The 21,905-nt window shown below is 39.9% G+C and overlaps 1 protein-coding gene across 5 annotated transcripts in view; it reads left to right on the top strand.

Annotated features, from left to right (window-relative positions):
• Positions 1-21,381, top strand: part of GOLIM4 (golgi integral membrane protein 4) — a 77,385-nt gene extending 56,004 nt beyond the window's left edge. For 2 of the 5 annotated variants that reach the window (XM_081301144.1, XM_081301141.1), the window contains 8 exons: positions 1,187-1,516; positions 3,678-3,931; positions 4,387-4,466; positions 6,674-6,783; positions 9,838-10,005; positions 10,328-10,396; positions 19,491-19,571; positions 19,901-21,381. In XM_081301144.1, the coding sequence (XP_081157270.1) occupies positions 1,187-1,516; positions 3,678-3,931; positions 4,387-4,466; positions 6,674-6,783; positions 9,838-10,005; positions 10,328-10,396; positions 19,491-19,571; positions 19,901-20,050 (1,242 nt within the window). In that variant the 3' untranslated portion in view covers positions 20,051-21,381. Of the gene's footprint in view, positions 1-1,186; positions 1,517-3,677; positions 3,932-4,386; positions 4,470-6,673; positions 6,784-9,837; positions 10,006-10,327; positions 10,397-19,490; positions 19,572-19,900 lie in introns of all 5 variants that reach the window. The other 3 variants (XM_081301143.1, XM_081301140.1, XM_081301142.1) reach the window with 2 other exon arrangements.
• Positions 21,382-21,905: the final 524 nt, after the last annotated feature.

Here is a 21,905-nt window from a genome sequence, read left to right as displayed (position 1 = left end):
TGGATTCATATTCTGATACTTCAGAGTTTTAGTTTGTTCATCTGTGCATTGGAGATGGTAGTTATTTGCTCTAACCTCCTTCACAGGGATATTGCAAAGATAAATGACCAGTGTTTCAAAGCACTTAGAGCCCTTGAGAGAAGTATTTGCAATACAGCCAGGGCAGTGTTACGTCAAACTTTCCAGATAGTTAAGGGCCTTGGTAAAATGTACACCTATGAAAGTTGCCTAAGAAAGGGTTTTTCTCTCCTGTGTATTAGTTATGTAGCCCAGCTTCTCAAGCTTGGTAATTATATCTCTGCTTGTCTGTGAATAGTGTTTTCACAATTATTTCAATTTGAGAGAGTAATCTCACATGAAGAAGTTATTTATTTCCTAATGAAAAAGATTGAGGGTAAAGGGCATGACATACTCTCCTATCAATGCTGTATCACTTTCCCCACAGCTTCCTAGAACTCAAATCACATAGAGATGTCTGAAAGTTAAAGTAAAAACTGATTTGAACCAATCAGTGAGAAGTATTCTTCAAAAACAAAGACATTTATTTTTATTTCTTTCTATTCTGAGTTTTCTATGTTGACAATACAAAATATGTACAAAAGACCCTTTGTGGTTACAATTTTTTAAAATGCATTAAGAATATTTTATTGTATCTTGTTTAACAGGCATTTTTAAAACAACAGAGATACCCATTAGTAATGGCAATCTCTTTTAATTACCAGTAAACCAAACTAATAAAAAATAAACCCAATTCCTCTTTATTGCATCTTTATTCTTCTCTTTTCAAGTAATTAATTGCAAATCAAATTTAAATAGAAAAAATTGTGCAAACATTTCATCACATCAAGGTTTTTTCCTTTTTTATTCTGAGGGAAAGTAGGAGAGTTAGGTTGCTTTTTTGGGAAAGGTTTACTTCTGAGGTGTGGCTGCTTAGAGGATTCACTGCCCTGGTTATTGACTGTATTCTTTGGAGATGAAATTTTGCCCATATTCTCTCCATCTTGTAGGTGAGATTATACAGTGGAATTTAAGTAGCTCCGTTGCTCCTATCTTTTTAAGTCAGGAGACTATGTATATTTCAAGACTCCAGAATTTTGCTTATGTTGTACCTCCAAGGACATGCTAATGAATGATATCACTGCTTTTGAAAAGGATGAGCAACATTTCCTATGGTTTGCTTGCCTAGGTGTCTCGATATAGCAATGTGTGGCAGAAACATGAAGCAATGCCGAGAAGAACAGAAGACGCAAAACCTTATTTCCCCACCCAGAAAGAGGCACATTTTCAGACTATGGCCCAGCCTAACCAACAAGTGGTACCCCCAGAGCCAGAGGCACATCAGGTGGAAGAGGAACACAGAAAAGCCCTGGAAGAGGAGGAGATGGAGCAGGTTGGGCAGGCAGAACATCTGGAAGAAGAACATGATCCCTCACCAGAGGAGCAGGACCGAGAATGGAAGGAACAGCAGGAACGAAATCAGGCAGCCAACCTCCTGGAGGGGCACGCTCAGGCTGAGGTGTGTGGTCACCCACCCACGTCCACTGGGATGGGGAACAAAAATAAAGTGGATCTTAAGTTTTTTTTTTTTTTTTTTTTTTTTTAAAAAAAGGGCCAGACTGGGGCTGTAGCTTAGTGGCAGAGCACTTGCCTAACATGCCTAAGGCACTGGGTATGATCCTCAGCACCACATAAAAATAAATAAAATAAAGGCATTCTGCCTACCTACAAGTACAGAAAGATTTTTTAAAATATATATATATATATATATATATATATAAAAGAAAAATCTCTACAAAAATAGGTGATTTCACTAACCATCATGTGCACATATTTAAGTTGTCTTGTAATATTAATAGCACAGCTCTTACCTAGCTAAGAAAGATGGCTAGTGACAGGAGCAGTTGCTGCTGGCGTGTAGATGTGTCCTTGTTGTTAGTGGTGCAAGTAAGAGACTCATCCTCACAATATCGACAGGGTGGATACGGGAGCATCTGATGGACACCTTCCCAAGATGGGGTCAAGTCCTGTCCTGAGCAGCTTGAGGCAGACAAAGGCTTCATTTTTCTGTGATCCATAGTCCCCCTCCTTCTGTTCAGTTTCGCCAGTTGGTGGGTTGGCTTTTGCGTGTTCTCTGTCAGGGATGAATCAAAAAACTTCTGTAACAAGCTGCTTTACTACTTGGGGACAGTGCACTAGGTGAGTGTGTTGAACAAGTTTTTGCTCAGACCCTGCTTCCTGCCCACGCTCCTCTACATAAGTACACTTTTCCCTTTCTTAATAAAACAGCCATTATTGTAAATAAAACTTGAAAAGAACTTGAAATCTATCCACATTGAGGGCAACTAGGCACCTTTCTTCTGCTAGCTCTACACTGATACCCAGCCGCAGGGCCTCTGGCCTTTACCTGGATGCAATTACCTGTTTATTCTTTTGTTTTCATTTTGTACCAGGGATTGAAGGCAGGGGCTCTTAACCACTTAGCCACATCCCCAGCCCTTTTTATTTTTATTTTGAAACAGGGCCTTGCCAGGTTGCTGGGCTGGCTTTGAACTCGTGATCCTCCTGCCTCATCCTCCCAAGCCTCTCTGTGATTATAGGTAGTCACCGCTGTACCCAGCTGATCACCTGTTTTTAACTCAGAAGCTTCAGGCTGAAACTTGAGGCTGCTTGAGGCTTCAGGCTGGGTAGGTGTGGTGGCCTTTGTCAGTGTGGCCTTAGCCTGAGAAACTCTGCCACTCTGTGCCCTTCCGCAAGAGTTCTCCACTTGGTTCAGTTCCCCTTCATACTTTGCTTCCTTTCTGTAGCAGGGACTTTATTTTTATGTTAGTCAAGGAGGGGAGGGGGAGATGGGGAAAATCTCGATGGAAGAGGAGTTTTAAATATTGCTGGATCTGCCAGGTGCAGTTGCATGTGCCTGTAATCCAATCAGCTGGGGAGGCTGAAGCAGGAGGATCAAGAGTTTAAAGCCAGCCTTAGCAACTTAGAGAGGCCCTAAGCAACTCAGTAAGACTCTGTCTCTAAATAAAATATTAAAAAAGGCTGGAGATGTGGCTCAGTAGCTAAGCGTCCCTGGGTTTAATCCCTGGTACCAAAAAAAAAAAAAAAAATTGCTGGATCTGATTTTTCTTTAATCAGACAATACTGTCTCTTCACCTATTCTTAGTTTCTTTGAAGGAACTCAATTCCTGCTTTTTCACAGTAATCTGGAATTTGACATTATTATTTTGGCTGTGCTTAGCCTGTGATGGGCATATACATTGCTGAAGTTAGTATCCCTAGATCTTTTAACTCTTTATTGAGAAACCCTCAGCTTCACATATTGCCCAATTAGTGTGAGGTTACCACGTGCCTGCTTGCGTCAGAGCCTTGTAAACACAAATTTAATTATGGTCCAAAACTGATTTCTTGTGTTGTGCCCTGTGTTCCATTTGAGCAGGGAGCATTTTGAAAGTCTGCCTTAGTGCCAGCAAATTGGGAAGAACAGTCACTAGACAAAGCCAAGGGCAATTCAGAGATAGCAGGAAAATAGGAGTTTCTGGGCTTTATTTGTAATCACAGTTCACATGACAAATAGGTTAATAAACCAGCCTGTCTCCTGAGTTTGTCATGGGAACAAAGGAAGAGAAACCCCTGGGGAGCCGAGCCCTCTTGTTCAGCATCAACTGTCTTTGCCCCAGGTGTACCCTTCAGCCAAGCCGGGCACCAGGGTCCGTTCCCCATATGAGGAGCAGTTGGAACAGCAGAGATTGGCGGCAAGGAGGGATGAGGAGGCCCAGCGGTTGCGAGAACACCAGGAAGCTTTGCACCAGCAGAGGCTGCAGGGACACTTGTTACGGCAGCAGCAGCAGCAGCAGCTTCTGGCCCAAGAGATGGCCCAGCAGAGGCAAGACCAGCAGGAGGAGGACCAGCAGCGGCGCCAGGAGCAGCTACGGTAGCCTGTCCCTTCTCTCGATGGGCACAGAAGCCCCTCTCCCACTGCAAGCAGTTTTGTGTATTTGTGATCCGGGAACAGGAAGGGCTCATGTTGCTCATATAGTCCAGGAGGAATTGAGTATTAAAGGGCAAATATTTAATTTTAAAAATAATCAGGTTTTTTTTTCTTCTCTAAAGCGATAGAGTAAGTCTCAAAGTAGCTTAGAAAACTTTGTGCTAACTTTTTAATTTTATCATTGAACCGTGCTTTACCTTTTTAATGTATCTGTTGGAAGCATATCTAGAACTTTCATCATACTTTATCATGTATCTAAAAGTTCAAAAAAAAATTTATGGCTTTTTAAAAGATGTTGAAAAATCTTGTTTATTACTACCTTAAAAGATAAATGACTTGTGTCAAACTGTGCCACTTAATTTGTATCCCTGAATATATAATGTTTGTGTCCCGGGCAGGCAGCAAGCTCATTATAATGCTATGGATAATGATATCGTTCAGGGAGCAGAGGACCAGGGAATCCAGGAAGAGGAAGGAGGTGGTAAGACTTCTCAGATGATGAATGTTTTAATAACATTACCTGGTTATATCAAACAATATCAGTGAGCCAGTGTTCCCTAATATCAACAAGCCAAATGCATCCTTGAGAGAGGGCAAAGAAGTCATGCCTCTGTTGTCACTTCTTGAGTCTTCTTTGCCATAGTGCTCCATAGTTGTCTGGGTTTGATCCGCAGTACCACAAAAAGAAAAGAGAACTGGTCAAGATAATCTCTCTTGTCTCCACTATTCTCATCATTTAAACTTCTTGCATATCAAATAGTTATTTCTGACAAATTATCACAGGATTATTATGCTTTGAGGAATTAATTCTACATTTTCTCCTGACCTTGGAAGTCTTTACATCGTTGCCTTAAAAGTTTTTCAGATTAAAACAGCAGTGGCTTTCTCTCATGATAAGCGCCTAGTCATGCATTCCTTGCTGTGATGATAGAATTGGAAGTTAACTCTCCTTTTCTAGAGAGAGTCTAAAGTAAGATGACAACACCCCCCTCAACAGCTTGTTGTGCACTTAGTTGCCCTAAGAGTCAAGAGCCTATTCCCTTTTGCCCCCTGTGGTGACTTTGAGCTTTTTGTTTCTGTTATCAGTAAAACTGTTGAGCAACAGTTTTTCCCCTTCTTTATTTAATTAACCCCTTTATAAACTTGTAGCCTAATAGTGAGCTATCAGTAACTATTGTCTTTATATTAAATTAAATGCTCTCCATACTCTTTTTTTAATTCTTTTTATTTTATTATTAGTTGTTCAAAACATTACAAAGCTCTTGACATATCATATTTCATACATTTGATTCAAGCAGATTATGATCTCCCATTTTTACCCCGTATACATATTGCAGATTCACATCTGGTTCCACATCCACTTTTTTACCTACTGCCATACTAGTGTCTGTTGTATTCTGCTGCCCTTCCTATCCTCTACTATCCCCCCTCCCCTCTCCTCCCATCTTCTCTCTCTACCCCATCTACTGTAATTCATTTCTCTCTCTTGTTTTTTTCCCCTTTCCCCTCACTTCCTCTTATATGTAATTTTGTATAACAATGAGGTCTCCTTCCTTTACCATACAATTTCCCTTCTCTCTCTGTTTCCCTCCCCCCTCTTGACCCTGTTTAATGGTGATCATCTTCTCATGCTCTTCCTCCCTGCTCTGTTCCTAGTTGCTCTCCTTATATCAAAGAAGACATTTGGCATTTGTTTTTAGGGATTGGCTAGCTTCACTTAGCATAATCTGCTCTAGTGACATCCATTTCCCTGCAAATTCCATGATTTTGTCATTTAAACCTTTCCTCTTGTATCTGACTTTAAAAAAGTGATCTGCTCTTCTCCTGCGTGCTCTTAAAATTCTCTTCATCTAAGTATTTTTTTAAAAACTTTCCAGTTTTATGTGTGAGCATAACCGTGTGATGGCCTGTATTGTCGTGGTGTCCTTGTTGCCATAGCAGCGACAGGCCCTGTTTGTTTTTGAATTACACAGTTGAGATTGTTTTGTCTTTCATTTCCTAATGACACCCCCCAGCGTACCCTCACTGGAAATTTTCCATTACCTTTAATATTATCCAAAAATTAATTGATTATTTTAGCAATGTCCAACGGTCTAGAATTTTCTTTTATGAAGGAAGTTTGATTTGTGGTCCTTTTCCTGCCAAAGGGGGAAATGTAGCTTGTTAGAAACATTCTGCTGTCGTGTGTAACTGATTAGAACAAATAAAAAAAAAATTAGCTTTGGGAAGTTAGAACAGCAACACTTCCCCCCCACACCCCCACCTAACCTCTTAGACACAGTCTGGGAAAAGGACAAAACCATGCAGGAAAGCTGTTGAGTTAACCGAGGCATGGGAAAGAGTGGGTGACTTGGACTCGGTCTCCAGAGGCCTCCTGGAGGCTCTCCTTTTTTTTTTTTTTTTTTTTTTTTTTTATTAAAGAGAGAGTGTGAGAGAGAGAGAGAGAGAGAGAGAGAGAGAGAGAGAGAGAGAATTTCTTTTTTAATCTTTATTTTTCAGTTTTCGGCGGGCACAACATCTTTGTTTGTATGTGGTGCTGAGGATGGAACCCGGGCCGCACGCATGCCAGGCGAGCGCACTACCGCTTGAGCCACATCCCCAGCCCCCTGGAGGCTCTCCTTTGAGTTGAAAGGGAGGAATCCTGCTTGATTCTTTCAGCTGATTGTAGTTCCTTTGATTTGCTAGCCTATGAAAGAGACAACCAGCACCAAGACGAAGCAGAAGGAGACCCAGGAAATGGACAGGAGCCTCACGGACAAGGGCCCCCAGAAGCTGACCCGGAATCAGAGGCAGATGTAAGTATCCTCACCCCTGGATCTGCCACTTGGAAATGCGCAGGCAGAAAGAAATCTTAAGCATTTGTCTGACTCCGATGTCCAGCCCCAGATGTGCATGTCATTTCATCAGCACACAGAGGGATTTGCATAATTACCTATAAGCCGCATAGTTCACCCTCAATCAGGATGTAGGGGGTGTGAGATGAGACGGGGTTAAAGGCTGTTTTAGGAAAAAATAATGTCGAAAGGTTTTCCCTTTGACACTTTTTAACTTAATAAAATTAAAACCTAGAAAAGTAAAATTTAGAGGCATTGAAATATGAGGTAACGCTGAAAGATAGAGGGGACAGGGCAGGCCAACAAGGAAGTTAGAGAAGTTACCCTTTGCTGAGTCTGGCCAGTGGCCTGCCAGGGTATGTGGCATGTGACTCTGTCACCTCCCAATAGTCCAGGGACTATTTTAATAAATATGTTGGTGAAATATGTGGTTTCACTCATGAAAAGAAGTGCTCGAGTACCACAAGGGAGGAGAACATTTAAGTAGACATCTAACAACTGGCATTATTCTGTGTTTTCCAAAAAAGGAGTGAGACCCCTGATTCACTTGGGTTGTCTAGGGCTTTGACCTTGCTTATAAGGGAGATAAGCCAACACTGAGTGAGTGATCATGTGTTGTGTGTAGAGGACGTTCACAACTTATTTTAATTTCCTATCACCTTTTTTGTTGTTGTTGTTGTTGTTGTTGTTGTTGTTGTTAGGGATTGGACCCAAAAGCTCTTGATCACTGAGCCGCATCCCCAGCTCTTTTTGTATTTGATTTTGAAACAGAGTCTCACTAAGTTGCTTAGGGCCTCACTAAGTTGCTGAGGTTGGCCTTGAACTGTGTGATCCTTCTGCCTTAGCGTCCTGAGCTTCCGGAATTATAGGCATGCACCACTGCTCCTGGCTTCTTATCACCTTTTGCTATCATCTTTTGTTCTAGTAAAGCAATGCCCTGTGCTTATAATATTCAATCCCTACTGCCATGTGGATCCAGTTTATATTGATCCAGGGAATTGAAAAGAAGATCCATGTCCTTCCTTGATAATCACTGAGAGAGTCCTTCTGCTGGCCACTTTCAGCCCTTTTATGGAAATGGCTTTTCCACTTGACTCACAGAGCAGGTTTTTCTGCTGTACCCTCACTGGTATATAGGAAAGCATGCAGCAGGGACACAGCCCTGAAATATTGTCATGATAGAGCAAGGGTTAGAGAATGAGAGAGTGAGAGGCTGTCCCATGAGAGCAAGGAAGCAAGTGTGCACAGAGAGTGAAGGACAGTCACTTTGCTGGGAGTGGCTGGAGGCTGACTACTTGCCAGTGACCCTTTACTCTTCTTATCTCTCCACATTTTGGAGACATACTGGGAACACTGGTCTTTCTGTCATGCCTTCTTTTAATTAGAAGTTGTCAGCCCATTTGTCACTCTTTGTCCTAGCTGTTTTATTTGAATTTAACTGTTTGCGCCTGTGAGCCCTCACTTATTACTTGGTCAGTCTTGGAACCATTGTGCACATTTTTAAGAACTATAGCAAGACATAGTTAATGATTTTTTTTTCCTGAAGAGAGGGTGCTGCTGTTTTCCTCTGTTCCCATACAGATTATTGCCAAAAATGAAGGAAATCTGTATGACAGGAGCTTATGGAGTAATTAGAAATTAGTGTAAAGGTGAGGATTTGTCACTCTATTCCTGAGAAGAGTGTTATTTGCACTTGAATGAAGTTTACGGCCAGGGGTTTACAGATAATAGATCAGCTGAGAGCAATGAGCTCTTGAACACGTTCAAGGTTCTTCAGCAAAGTGAAGTACAATCTTGTCTGGAGAACACCAGGAGAGACTGAATCTTACTGCGTAGCTTCAGTGTCTCTCCAAAGCAATTGCCACTTCAGTAAGTGTCCCATAGATGACCTGGGAGGGATTGGGGACACTCACAGCAAGCATCACCATTTCTGCCCTTCTCTGTTCCTAAAAGCTGAATTTTTGTTATGATGTGTGTTATTTGGAAGGTGCCTTGGGAACTTAAGTGGGAAATTGAAATAATTCTAAAGTTGATTGTTTGAAGGACATTTGTTGTCCCACAGTAACTGAGAACCACTCAAAGGTGGGTCTGGAGGTATATTTTTTTGTAATATGTTGCCAAAGATTTTCTCCTATCCCTTGCCAGTGTAGTCTCTCTCAGTTTCATAGTGGTGTTTCTTAAGGAAGAAATAGTTCAGCCAGGTGCTGTGGAGTGCACCTGTAATCCCAGTGATTTAGGGAGCTGAGGCAGGAGGATCACAAGGTTGAGGTCACCCTTGGCAACTTGGTGAGAACCTGTCTCAAAATACAAGATGAAAAGGGCTGGGGATATATAGCTCAGTGGTAGAGCACCCTAGGGTTCGATCCCCAGTACCAAAAATATAAATGAATGAATGAAAAATATAAATGAAATGAATGAATGAATGAATGAATGAAGGAAGGAAGGAAGGAAGGAACATGGTCCATACTACAAATACACCATTTTCTATAGAGTTAGTCGTTTTTTTGGCTTGGGTCTTCTCAGAGGTAGAGATCTTCCTTCCCATCAGCTGCTTTGCACTTACTTACATGTTTAAAATCTCTTGAAAGAGAGATTTGTATAAAAATCAACATCACCATGAAAAGAATTACCACTTCACCTAAGTCTCCCGTATACATTAGCATTGATTTTTTTTTCCTCCCACTTGGTTTTCCAACTTATTAGCTGTTTTGCTGGTTGTCTGTGTAGTTTTGTTCACATTTCTTGGTTTGCTAGTGTTTGGAAGACTGTTGGAATAACTTGGCAGAAAGGAAGCACCGTTTATCCTTCCTTCTGATTCCTCAGCCTCTCACAAGTGAAGCAGGAGTTCTACCTTGTGACAGCGGGGTGCTTGGTACTTGTGAGCGCTGGCAGGGACAGGGATGAACGATGCAGTGAAGGGTGACTTCATTTTCTGCCAGTGTGTGGCCTTTCAAATGAAATTAAACTTGATCCTCTGTTTTGAAGTGGCGGTTGGTTTTTATTAAAATTTTACAGCGGGCAGCTGTAGAGGATATAAACCCAGCAGATGACCCCAATAATCAAGGCGAAGATGAATTTGAGGAAGCCGAACAAGTGAGAGAAGAAAATTTGCCAGATGAAAACGAAGAGCCAAAACAAAGCGATCGAAAGCCAGGGAACGCAGACATAGAGGAGCATTTGGTGGTAAGCAGATGCCACTACCAAGGGTGGATTTAACCTGAGCACTTTAGTAAATGCCTGGTTTATGTAAAAGGTTAGTCCTAATCAGCACTGAGAGGAGGTTTGCCACTCTAGTGGTTTCGAGGCCATTATGTGAAAAAACTTGCCTGCACTCAGGGTAACAGACACCCTGTGCTTTGTGTTAGCAATGATTATTCATCATTTCCTGGCCACCAGTGCATTGTGAGTGCACTGTTCATGGTGGCATGCTCCTTCTTTGTCCCCAAGTATTATAGAAGGCATCTCCAATGTACAGTAACATGAGCCTCCCCTTTTGTTTCAACAGATGGCAGGAAATCCAGACCAGCAGGAGGATAATGTTGATGAACAGTACCAGGAAGAGGGAGAGGAGGAGGTAGGAAGATTGAATGCAGGAGGCTGATCAAGTTGTTTGGTCTGTCACACCAACCGTAAACAAACCCTGGCAGTATTGACTCTGACATTCCTTCCAGAGAAATGTTCAGAAAGACTTAGGCAGGGTACGAAAGGGTGGCTTAAGAGGAAATGAACCATGGCAGTGGAGACTTTTGGTTGGAAGGTAACAAAGCCGGGATGATAGAATCAATCTCTGATTCTCACCAGAAATTTCAAATAAAGCCGACTTTCCAGGAACGGTAGACAGATTTATGTGATCTTCATGAGAACATTTTCTCATGTCTCTTTCCATCACAAATGAGAGCACAAAGCTCTGCACCTTTGAGGGAGTATGGATTGACCCTGTCACTTTCTCTGGAGACATGTCCCCTGAGTCTGCCTCACAGGGATACCCCACAATGTCAGCTGGAATCCATGTTAACACCTGCCAAACATTTTTATTAGTTTTATAATCTTTCCCTCTGACCCCTTCCCTCATAAGACTTTAGTATCTTAATTAAGTTCAACCAAAACAAGGTCTGGGAAGGCAACCAGACCTTGAGGAAGCCGAAAAGCGAGAGAAGAAAATTTTCCAGATGAAAAAGGAGAGCCAAGACAAAGCAATAGAAAGCCAGAGAGCGCAGACATGGAGGAGCATTTGTCACTGTTCTCTGGGACAGAATACTTATCTGGTATACATGGGGGCCTGGATTCAATTTCTAGCACCACAAAAACAGTGAAGAGAAGGGGAAGTATTGGAACTGTTTTGAATAAAATGCTTTTAGGTAGGATTTCTTAATAATTTCATTTTAGCTTGTAAGCTTCTGGCATATTATCATTAGCTAGCATCTATGGTGATGCCACATTCCTGTGCTCAATCAACTGGCGAAGGCTATTTGTTGCAGCCTTTTTTGCCATGGCTTTCTCCTACCTGGACACTTGTAGTACTTGGGAATACGATGGAACAGGATATGGATCAGGCCTTGACCCCACGTTTAGTCTCACTCAGGACCAGTAAGTAATTCCTGGATGAAATACCTGTTTCAGAGCCACTCATCAGCCAGGTGTCTTGCAAATGCATGGCTTTATCCCTAAGGGAACTTCTGGGGAGGTTTACCATGACCCACTGAAGAAACACGCCCACCACTGGACATCCTGTTCAGGAAGCATGTGCTCAGCATGCACTCAGTTCCCTGGCCTGGGTCTGCATTCTTATTTTTACTATTTGCAGCTTCACGGAACTAATGCTAAAATCTGTGCTTATGCCAGGAAAAAAGAAAAGAGTGTTGCCCTTTAATGGCCAGTGGCAACATCTCAAGTTATGTTCTGTCTAACAGGCTTGATCTTTCTATTCTCTATCTTTTTTCATCCTGCTGTTCATCTTAATCAAGACTCTGAGCTGTCTTATCAGAAAGAGAACATTAGAGAAGCCGCAGCCTTGAATATTAAGACATTTAGCAAGAAGAAGATATTCATCTGGGCTTCTCTGGTAACAGGATGTCTAGACTAATATTACTTTGTTTCATTATGTCAGATACCAGGAATCTTTGAGGGATTAAGAGAGAAAAGGGTTCACCTTGGCTTCTTTTTAAAAATTCAGAAGGGTAAACATAAAAATTTAATCAGTATTTACTGATTCTTTTTCACTTTTGTATTATGATCAGGTAAGGTGGAAAAGAGAAATCCGGAGATCCGGTAGGGAGCAGGGTAGAGAAACAGGAATCACCAAGGCAAGGGGAAGGAGAGGGTGACAAGGCAAAGGAGGCTGTGCCTACCCAGTGCACCCTGAGGTTCAGCAGCCCCTCCCGCCAGGTCAGCTGAATTGACAGGGCTGTTTTCCTCTTGTTGCACCAGCCCCAGGTTCTAATTCTTTTGCTTTGTTTATTCCCTGCCCAGAATTCTTATAATAGTGTTTGTTCCAGCTTTCTAAGCCTTCTTGCATAGGCTTCAGGTTGCCACCCTTCATTCAAGACTATTCCCAGGTGAATGTTCCAAGGAGGCCCTGTGAACCTTTCTACTTCCCAGTGTCACTTTTCTCCTGTCCCCTGAACATCCCTTGTTCAGGAGGAGTTGTATTTTTCTGGTCTTTCCTGAGATGATTAGTTTTTGCATCTTTCCATCATTCCTAGGTCATATTCTGTAGAGGGGGGAGAAAGATGGTTGCCAAATACCATTTGAGCCCTAGTGATAATTCATAGCTGAAGCACTCAGCAAACTGTGGTTAAAATGAGAAAAATGAATTAGAAGCACCCATGGTATTGTTTATAATTGTATGTGAATCTGAGACAATATTTTTGGAAGCACTTTGAAAGCCATTTAATGCTGAGTGACTGCATGGTTCTCATCTCCAGTAAACCTGGCCACAGGGCTGTAGGGCTGCAGCGGCCTTCAGTTTCCTTCCCTCCCAGCCTGCAGCCAAACTCTAGCTGCCAGCATTTGCTCCTCAGGAGGAACTTTATCTTGCCAGTGGGGAACCTGTTCAGAGGAGGAGCCATCAGACTCACAAATCTGAATGACAAGTAGATCACCCAAAACAAGTGTGCTTTTAGGAAATTTGCACTATCCTTGTTTGTTTTTGTTTCTTTTTGTTGGTGGTGGTGGTGGTATTTAAATCTTAGTGCAGCAGCATTGTCTAAGACATAAACATTATGATTATTGACCAGCAATCCTGATTTATTTGTTTGATGCCAGGGCAAAGGGCATACCCACCATAATGTCCTCTTCATATTGCTTACATCCTGTATATTTTATCTACTTTTCAGCAAATAGGACAAGTTGTCACATAGGCAAAAAGTGTTGTGTTATACTTCAGAATTATCTGAATGCTAAAATACATATATAGAGATAGAGTGAATGCTTGAAAACTTGGAATGCTTTCATTGCTCAAACGTTAGCAGAAAACAGATTAATCTGAACACTCAGGAAAGAGCAAGTCCAAAGTTATTTGCTCACCTTCAGTGACCAGCTATGTATACATACCAACCCAGACCATGGCCTGGGACTCCCTAAGTTAAGAAGCTTCTGATGGGTGGAAACTCTTCCATTTAGCATGGTTTCTCAGGCAGTGGTGTCCTTCATTCTAGCCGACTTTGCCAAAGACTTCCTTTTCACATGCTGCCTGCCTCATTGGATCCTAGCATTCTTGACTGCTCAGAGTTTAGCCAGCTAGTGCCTGGCTCATCCCACAGTGTCTTCTGTGTGTAAACAAAGGTGTCAGCACACTTGGCTGGGACCCAGTAACTAGTGAAAGCACATTTTAGATTTAGTGATTTGGTTTGTTTTGTTTTGGCCATTTACTAAACTTTTCCTCATCACATAAGGTTCATTTCTCAAATGTCTAAAACGTTAGATTCCAGTGGAGGAACATGAGTAATATGACCCCTATGGGAAATCTTCAACAGAGTCGCTGCCTCAGCCTCATCAGGATTCTAAAGAGGGTTCGGTTTAGCCGATGTCATTGCTGCATCTACGCTATCAGACAGTAAAACAGGGTGCCTCTGGTTTTGTCAAAGGGTATTTTAAAGGTCAATTAGAAATGCCACGCCATTCTTTTCAATGATGCCTTTAAGATGAGTTTGAATTACTTTTACCCCAAACATTTAGAATATCTTATTAAAATAATGTGAATATAAGACTCTGTTTTTATATACTTGTATATGGCTGGAAAATTACAGTGTTCATTTGTGGATGGATTCCCTAAATTAAAGAGTAAATTAAATCAGTGGTTCTCAAGAATATACTGATAACTGGTAAACAAGCTAAGTGTTTTATAATAGGTGCCGAGAATGAGAAAACAGGCTTCAGAGAAGGAAGATTATTCCCCAAGCTGGAGACATTCTTAACCCAGCATCTTAAGGAAATAGTTCTCTGTCTTTTACTATGACCAAGAACCACCTTTTTGTTTTTTTTTTTTTTTTTTTTTTGGTACCAAGGTTTGAACCCAGAGTTGCTTTACCACTGAGCCACATCCCGTCTTTTTAACTTTTTTATTTTGAGACAGAATCTTGCTAAGTTGCTTAGGACCTTGCTAAATTTCTGAGGCTGGCTTTGAACTCACCATCCTCCTTCCTCAGGCTCCTGAGCTGCTGCTGGGATTATAGGTGTATGCTATGGTGCCTACCCCAAGAATCATAGTGAAGAGTTTGTGAAAAATACAAATCCCTGGATTAAACCCTGCTCTAGGAAATTTTGGATCTTCTCTGTTGTGGGGCTTGGAATCAGTTCTTCAGAAGTCCCTTCCCCACCCCCAAGATGATGCTCATATTTCAGGAACACCTTATTTAGAGGCAGACAATGGTGGAGGACTTGGGGAAGTGTAGCCCCCTGAGCATTTATGCAGAATGCTGTGTCCAAGCACATTTGCTAAAGCATTTTTTGTTTCAGTCTTAAAAGCATCTATTGTTGTGGGGCAGGTCACTCAGAAAACATACCAAGTCCCAGTTTTGTCCAAATTGAAGAGTCTTTATATAGCCAGCCAGCCAGCGACTGCTCCCTGCAGGACCCATAACTGTCTCTGCAAGGAACAGCCCCAAGCCTGAGCATTTTAGGATATTTAAAGGCAAAAACTATATCTGGGTTGACATAGCTATAAGCAAACACATACAGAAGCTGGATTGAGCAAGTAGCAAGACAATGCAATGGATATATTGGTATTTTCAGCTGGACTTTCCAGGTTGGCATAGCAGCAAGCAAGCAGAATGGAGGTGGGTCAAAATGACCCTATTTCAGTACAAGTTAGAGAATGGTTACTAACGTCTAGGTACATTGCCCAAGAAAAATGGAAAGCAAAGAGAACAATTTTACATTGTATAAAAATTATTATTTTGTGTTGCCAAGTATGTTATGCTAGGTAACTATTAATGGGTACAGAGGTGGGGCTTTCCCACAGGAAAAGCATTTCTTTTTGGGGTCTCAGGGTAAAATGGAGTCTGTTTGGTCATTGCCCATATCACTAAGATTCTCAAACCCTATATCCAACCCTTTTATTTTATACATAAGATATTTTGACCTTCAGAGAAGTTAGTTGAATTTTTCAAGGTCCCACAGCTTGTTATTTTGTTGTTAGAATCATACTTGAGGCCCCCCGCCCCCACAGGTCTGACTTCAAGTGATGTCATTTTTAAGTGCACCAGGCATGATAAGTGTATAGTTAATGTGGGAGAGTTCTGTATAGAAATTGGTAGATGCAGAAAGAAGGATGAAACTAGAAACTTGGTATCTTTGTAACCCCTAATTAAAGCCATTGATTTAATCATTAATCATCAATGGTTTTACTATATAAACAAGGTACTTTATCAGGGACAGATCAGACTATCACCATGTGAGCTCACTGACTGACCTTAGCCTTACTAAAAGTAGGACAGACATTATGTGTTTCCTGATGTGATGAAAATGTGAAATATTCAGCATCTTGAATTCTGACTAACTCATATTCAAGTTAAGTTTGATTTATAGAAAATATGGGGACTAGAGAAATGAGTGAAGTGATACCATACAGAAGCAAATGAATCCAAAATGTAGGTGCTTCTATAGAACAAGTCAGTAGCATCAAGATAAAAATAATGGAGGGAAGCCCGTGTTATGCGTGGACTTTGGATCATGATTAGAACAAATCAAGTGTAAATAGGCATTATTGAGACAATCAGAAGAGTGTCATCAGATGATGCCACAGAATTATTGACTTTATCATGTGATTTTAGCATTATGTTTGTATAAAAAGGTGTCCATTTCTTTTAAAGGTGCATACCTTGACATGTAAGGGTAAAATTACATGATATCTAGAAATCTTAAGAATAAATAATTGACAAAATAGAAAAGTGATAGACAGTGGAAGTGTGGCAATATTGAGACAGTTGGAGCCTTGGAAGTATTTATAAAACTTTTATTGAATGATTATTTGCATGCACTTGAAGATTTTCATAATAGAAAGTTGAACTTGGGTTTTTTTAATTATTATTTTTTTAAATTGTTGTATATAGACACAATACCTTTTTTTTTAAATTCATTTATTTGTATATGGTGCTAAGGATCGAACCCAGTGCCTCACCCGTGCTAGGCAAGCGCTCTACCACTGAGCCACAACCCCAGCCCAACATTATTGTTTATACAGACAGAAAGCTGCAGGGCTGAGGCTTTAGTGCAGGTCTGTCTGTCTCCACAGAGTATGTTAGGAGGTAGCAAATGCAGGCTGCAGCCTATTTTGTAAATAAAGTTTTATGAAGCACAGCCTTGCCTCTTTGTTGACACCTTGTTAATAGCTGTTTTGTGCTATACTGGTGGAGTTGTGCAGTTGTGACAGAACTTATGGCCCAGAAAGACTAAATAATTACTGTCTGGACTTCGCTGCCCCAGATTTATGTACTCTTTCCACCATACTGCATAATTTTGAGCAATTCTTTCCTACTCTCAACTACACCAAGTTAGTGTTCACAAATTGAACTTTCATTATTACCCACATAGAAGACATCTTTGTTCATCAAAATACACAAGGACGCTTAAGCAATTTAACGTTTCAATTAGACCTTAATGAAGTCTGAAATAGGTGCTTCATTGTCTTCATTCCAATGTCCTGTGGGACATTGCTGTGAGGTTCTGTGACAAATGGCAGAAGAGATGTCATTGGACTACTGATTGAGCCATAGGGTGAGACAAGGGTATCCCTAGCTTACTTCATCAGGAAATGTGAATATAGAGATGCTCTGTGCCTCTTTCTCCAAACTGTATTATTTGAAACCAGTTTCATTTAGGGGATGACTTCTGTATGTCATCCCCATTAGCCAAATGTCTTCTAATCAGTACTGGGGGCTGATTAGAAGAGATTCACGAAGAGTTGGCTTTGTCTAAGGCATCTTTGAAGAGTCACCTTTGTAGGCTCCTGAAAGTCCACACTGTATCCAAAGATCTGGGAGTCCAGCTACCTTGAGGCAGCACTTGATTTGTTCCTGCTTAATTATAGTATCTGCTTACTTTCCATCCCTTGCCCATTTCTCAGATTTTCAACAACCACTACTCAGCTCTTCCCAAAAAAACATGTTTTTTTTTGTTGTTGTTGTTTTTTTTTTACCCCAGAGGACTTTTACTCCTATACCATGATCCTGGTCTGTACCAGGACACTACTTTATGCCTAACTGTGTTCAGCAGTTTGAAAAAAAAAAAAAAAAAAAAAAAACATTAGACTGACCTAGACCTTTTGGTGTATGTGTGGTTTTCAAACTAGTTAGCAAGTTAGAAAATACTTTATCTTGTATTTCTGTGATATATGGTTATTAAAGAGAGATTATTCAGTAAAAATTTAGATCCTTTCTTTGATTTGCATTTTGAGATAAGCAGTTGGGATCAATGAAACAGTAATAGTGGTATGCATAAAGGAAAACTATTTAAAACGGATGCTGTGTTAAAACACTAAATGGACTGATGTATTCTGCTGTTTATCCTATTCTCTACTATCCCCCTTCCCCTCCCCTCCCCTCCCCTCCCCTTTTCTCTCTCTACCCCCTCTACTGTAAATCATTTCTTCACTTGTATTATTTTTCTCCTACCCCTCCTTTCCTCTTATATGTAATTGTGTATGACCCTGAGGCTCACCTTCCAATTTCATGCGATTTCCCTTCTCTCTCCCTTTCCCTCCCACCTATCATCCCTGTTTAATGTTAATCTTCTTCTCAAGCTCTTCGTCCCTACCCTGTCCTTGGTTACTCCCCTTATATCAAAGAAGTCATTTGGCATTTGTTTTTTAGGGATTGGCTAGCTTCACTTAGCATAATCTGCTCTAATGCCATCCATTTCCCTCCAAATTCTATGATTTTGTCATTTCTTAATGCAGAGTAATACTCCATTGTGTATAAATGCCACATTTTTTAATCCATTCATCTATTGAAGGGCATCTAGGTTGGTTCCACAATCTTGCTATCGTGAATTGTGCTGCTATGAACATCGATGTAGCAGTGTCCCTGTAGCATGCTCTTATTAGGTCTTTCGGGAATAGACCGAGAAGGGGAATAGCTGGGTCAAATGGTGGTTCCATTCCCAGCTTTCCAAGAAATCTCCATACTGCTTTCCAAATTGGCTGATGTGATACAGCAATCGGTATACGGGGTAAAAATGGGAGTTCATAACCCACTTGAATCAAATTGTGAAATATGATATATTAAGAACTTTGTAATGTTTTGAACGACCAACAATTTAAAAAAAAAACACTAAATGGAGGTAGGGATTTAAACTAGTTTATTAGACTACTTCATACAGAAATTGAAATGATTGTGTTCTTTTTTCTGGGTATTTAAACGTGAGAGGTTTGTTCTTTTTTTTCGGTATATTTGCCATTTTTATTAGTATTTGACAAATTACATGAAGAGAATCAGAATTTTTGTCCATGAATAACTCAAGCATCTCAAGAGAACCTGACTTCTATATGTCATCCCCATTAGCCAAAAGGGTGAACTTATTTTCAAATTGAAATACATTGAAATATTAAAAAAAAAGAAAGCTGAACCAAGGGCACTATGTCCCATGTTCTGTCACTGATATGCCCAGAGAACAGACCCATCAATTTTCTATTACTTTGAATATAGACAGTGGTATCTTTTTTTGTGCTTTTATGGGGATACTTTTTACATTGGTTTATTGAGTAACTCATTCACTCAACGATATTTATTAAGCATTTCAGTGTGCCTTTTGTGCATCTGATTACTGAAAACCATGCATTCTATTAGAAGGTTCCTGCCTTCATACAACTTACTTTCTGTCAGAGCTTTCAGAGTTCTGAACAGTTCTCTCATTTTGCAAAGAGGGACCTATACTTTTATAAGCTGGAATTTCTTCAGGTGTTATCCTTGCAGAGTTAACTCTTATTCAGAGAAATCAGAAACTCAAACAAAAGGTCAGACCGAGAATCTGTCACATTGATCTTCGTGATAGGTGTATTAAACATTTCCTCATCCTTAATAGACAAGTCAGACGACTTATTTTTTTTTTCAAATTTACTTCTAGTGTAATTTTGTTCCTGCTATTTCAAATGAACTTTTTGGAAATCAAAACATGTCGCTTCAGGTGTTGAAATGATGAAAGCATCACATATTCTTTGTGGTTTGCTTTAGGTTCAGGAAGATTTGACTGAAGAGAAAAAAAGGGAACTGGAGCGTAATGCTGAGGAGACCTATGGTGAAAATGATGAAAACGTATGTTCAGGATAATATATTTCTACTGAGTGTATATGAGTGTGTGTATGTACACGCATGCGCTAGGTAGGATGTACCTATGTGTAGTTGGGACAGGCACCAGTGGAGGATACCTATAAGGTGCCCCTGAATTGAAGAGGTCCACCTAGAATTAGGAGACTGACCACATGCTGATGAGGAGAGGCTGTAGCACTGTTGCCTGTAGGATCATTTTTCTTCTCTTTCTCCCAAACTGAATGAATTCGCACCTTGTTTGTTTTAGGGAGAAATTGTCGATCACTTGCTCTATTCCCTATTTCTTAGTTTTTCTTTTTTCTTTTAATGTTAAGGCTGATGATAAGAACAACGATGGAGAAGAGCAAGAAGTTAGAGAGGACAACCACCCCAAAGGTAGAGAGGAACACTATGAGGAGGAGGAGGAGGAGGAGGAAGATGGGGCTGCCGTTGCTGAGAAATCCCATCGCAGAGCTGAAATGTAGCTGTGCCCAATTTCCGGACAGTGCTCAGCCAACAAATTTTTTTCAAGCTGCTTCGGAATCTGCCTACTGAACTCTAGGATATTTAATTACAAAAAATAAAGAATTTAGACTTTTTTAACTTTTGTATTAGAAATGCTCATACATTTATATGAATATATTTTGATAACGTAGGGTAGAACTTTTATATACAGGCTAATCATGACCAAGAAGAAAAACAGTAAAGCGTACCTTAGGCTCTGAATCTCATTTCTCTCAAATCTCTGATGTTGGAAAGAGCACTGCTTTGGTGTATGTTTCAACTTGTTACCTTCCTGTCTTCTAGTTTCAAGGTGTTCTTTCATTTGCCTTTCATATAATACAGGATTGAAAAACCAAGACATATTGCAAAGTGCTGTGCAAACTCTAAGGCGGATGGCTAGTTTTACTGATTGCTGCTCTTCTGAGGCTCTTGTGTATAATTCTGGTAGAGTTTTCATCAGTCTGTGTATCTCTGGAATGAGAGCTCTATACAGAGTGACATACAGATTTCAAAATGGAAAGCCATTTTGTTGTTGTTGTTGTTGTTGTTGTTGCAGGGTAAATGTACCATTTTTCAAGCATTTCAGATCAGTTAAGAAAATGTTTGGTGTTACTTCAAATCACAACTGTTCTGCTTGAGGGAAATCAAGCTTCAAAGTGAGATGCTATTAAGACTTGTATGGCAGTATCATGTACTTAATTTGGTATTTCAGTGTTCAAACAAGGTGTAACAGACACATCATTGTATCCACAATTTTGAAAGACAAAACTTGCCTAAAAAGAAAATTGATGTGTGTGTGTGTGTGTGTGTGTGTGTGTTGTTTTATACATAAGCACCTGTTCACGATATTTTTTTCTGAAGTCACTTAATGATATCTGTCTTTCAGTATCTAGTTCCTCACCACAGTATGTATTTCTCCCTTAAGCTCTGTGCCTCAATATACAATCACTTTGATGCCAATTATGAATATGAAGACATACCAAACTGTACAACTTCATAGGATTATTTTTCAAAATTATGTGGTGAAATATATACACAGTGATAAGATAGGCCCTTGTGGCTTTTCTACTTGCTGGGCACCAGCATGCTTTTTGCTAGTTTAATGACTATGAATTATAAAAAATCCCATAAAATAAGGAAATTAAAAGTCAAAAACTTCCCCTGAAATAACATATTTCAGTTACAAGCATAAATATTTTTAAATGTATAGAACTAGGTTATATAATTCATGTGTGTGGTTTTTAAAATAATACTTTCAAAGTAATAAAATCAAATTTCATTTTCTACCACTATTATATGAATGTAATTTTATTTTTTAATAACCACACTCATGTATGGTTTTGATTATCCCAGCTGAGCAATTGTGTATGTATGCATAGGAATGTTTTGTTCAAATGTATTTTGGATTTCCAATGATGATGAATCAAATCTTACCTTTATGTATAGAAACCCTTTTATGTAATGTAAAATGTATAATATTGTACATAATATTCAGAATTCAATTATTTTGGTAAATTAGTTTGTATTTTTAATGTCCCAGTTGCAGTATTTAATTATTTGAAACATATTGAAACAGGTAATAGTCAATAAAGCTCTAAAAAGCAAGTGCTAAATCTTTTAAAATGTGTGATTTCTTATTAGTTTCTGATCTAACATTTTTCACTTTTTCATAAAAAATATTTTTAGAGATACTGATATGAATTAATGAGTTATAAAATGCCTTCCTCCCCCCATTTCTATTTTCTAGCTTAATGATCTAACATTTTTCAGTTCTTTTTCATAAAAAAATATTTTTAGAGATACTGATATGAATTAATGAGTTATAAAATGCCTTCT

The sequence above is a fragment of the Spermophilus citellus genome, assembly GCF_964194105.1.
Source record: "Spermophilus citellus genome assembly, chromosome: 7".
NCBI classification, from domain to species: domain Eukaryota; kingdom Metazoa; phylum Chordata; class Mammalia; order Rodentia; family Sciuridae; genus Spermophilus; species Spermophilus citellus.
The sequence above is the reverse complement of the archived record's forward strand: the minus strand, read 5'-3'. Positions and strand labels throughout refer to the sequence as shown.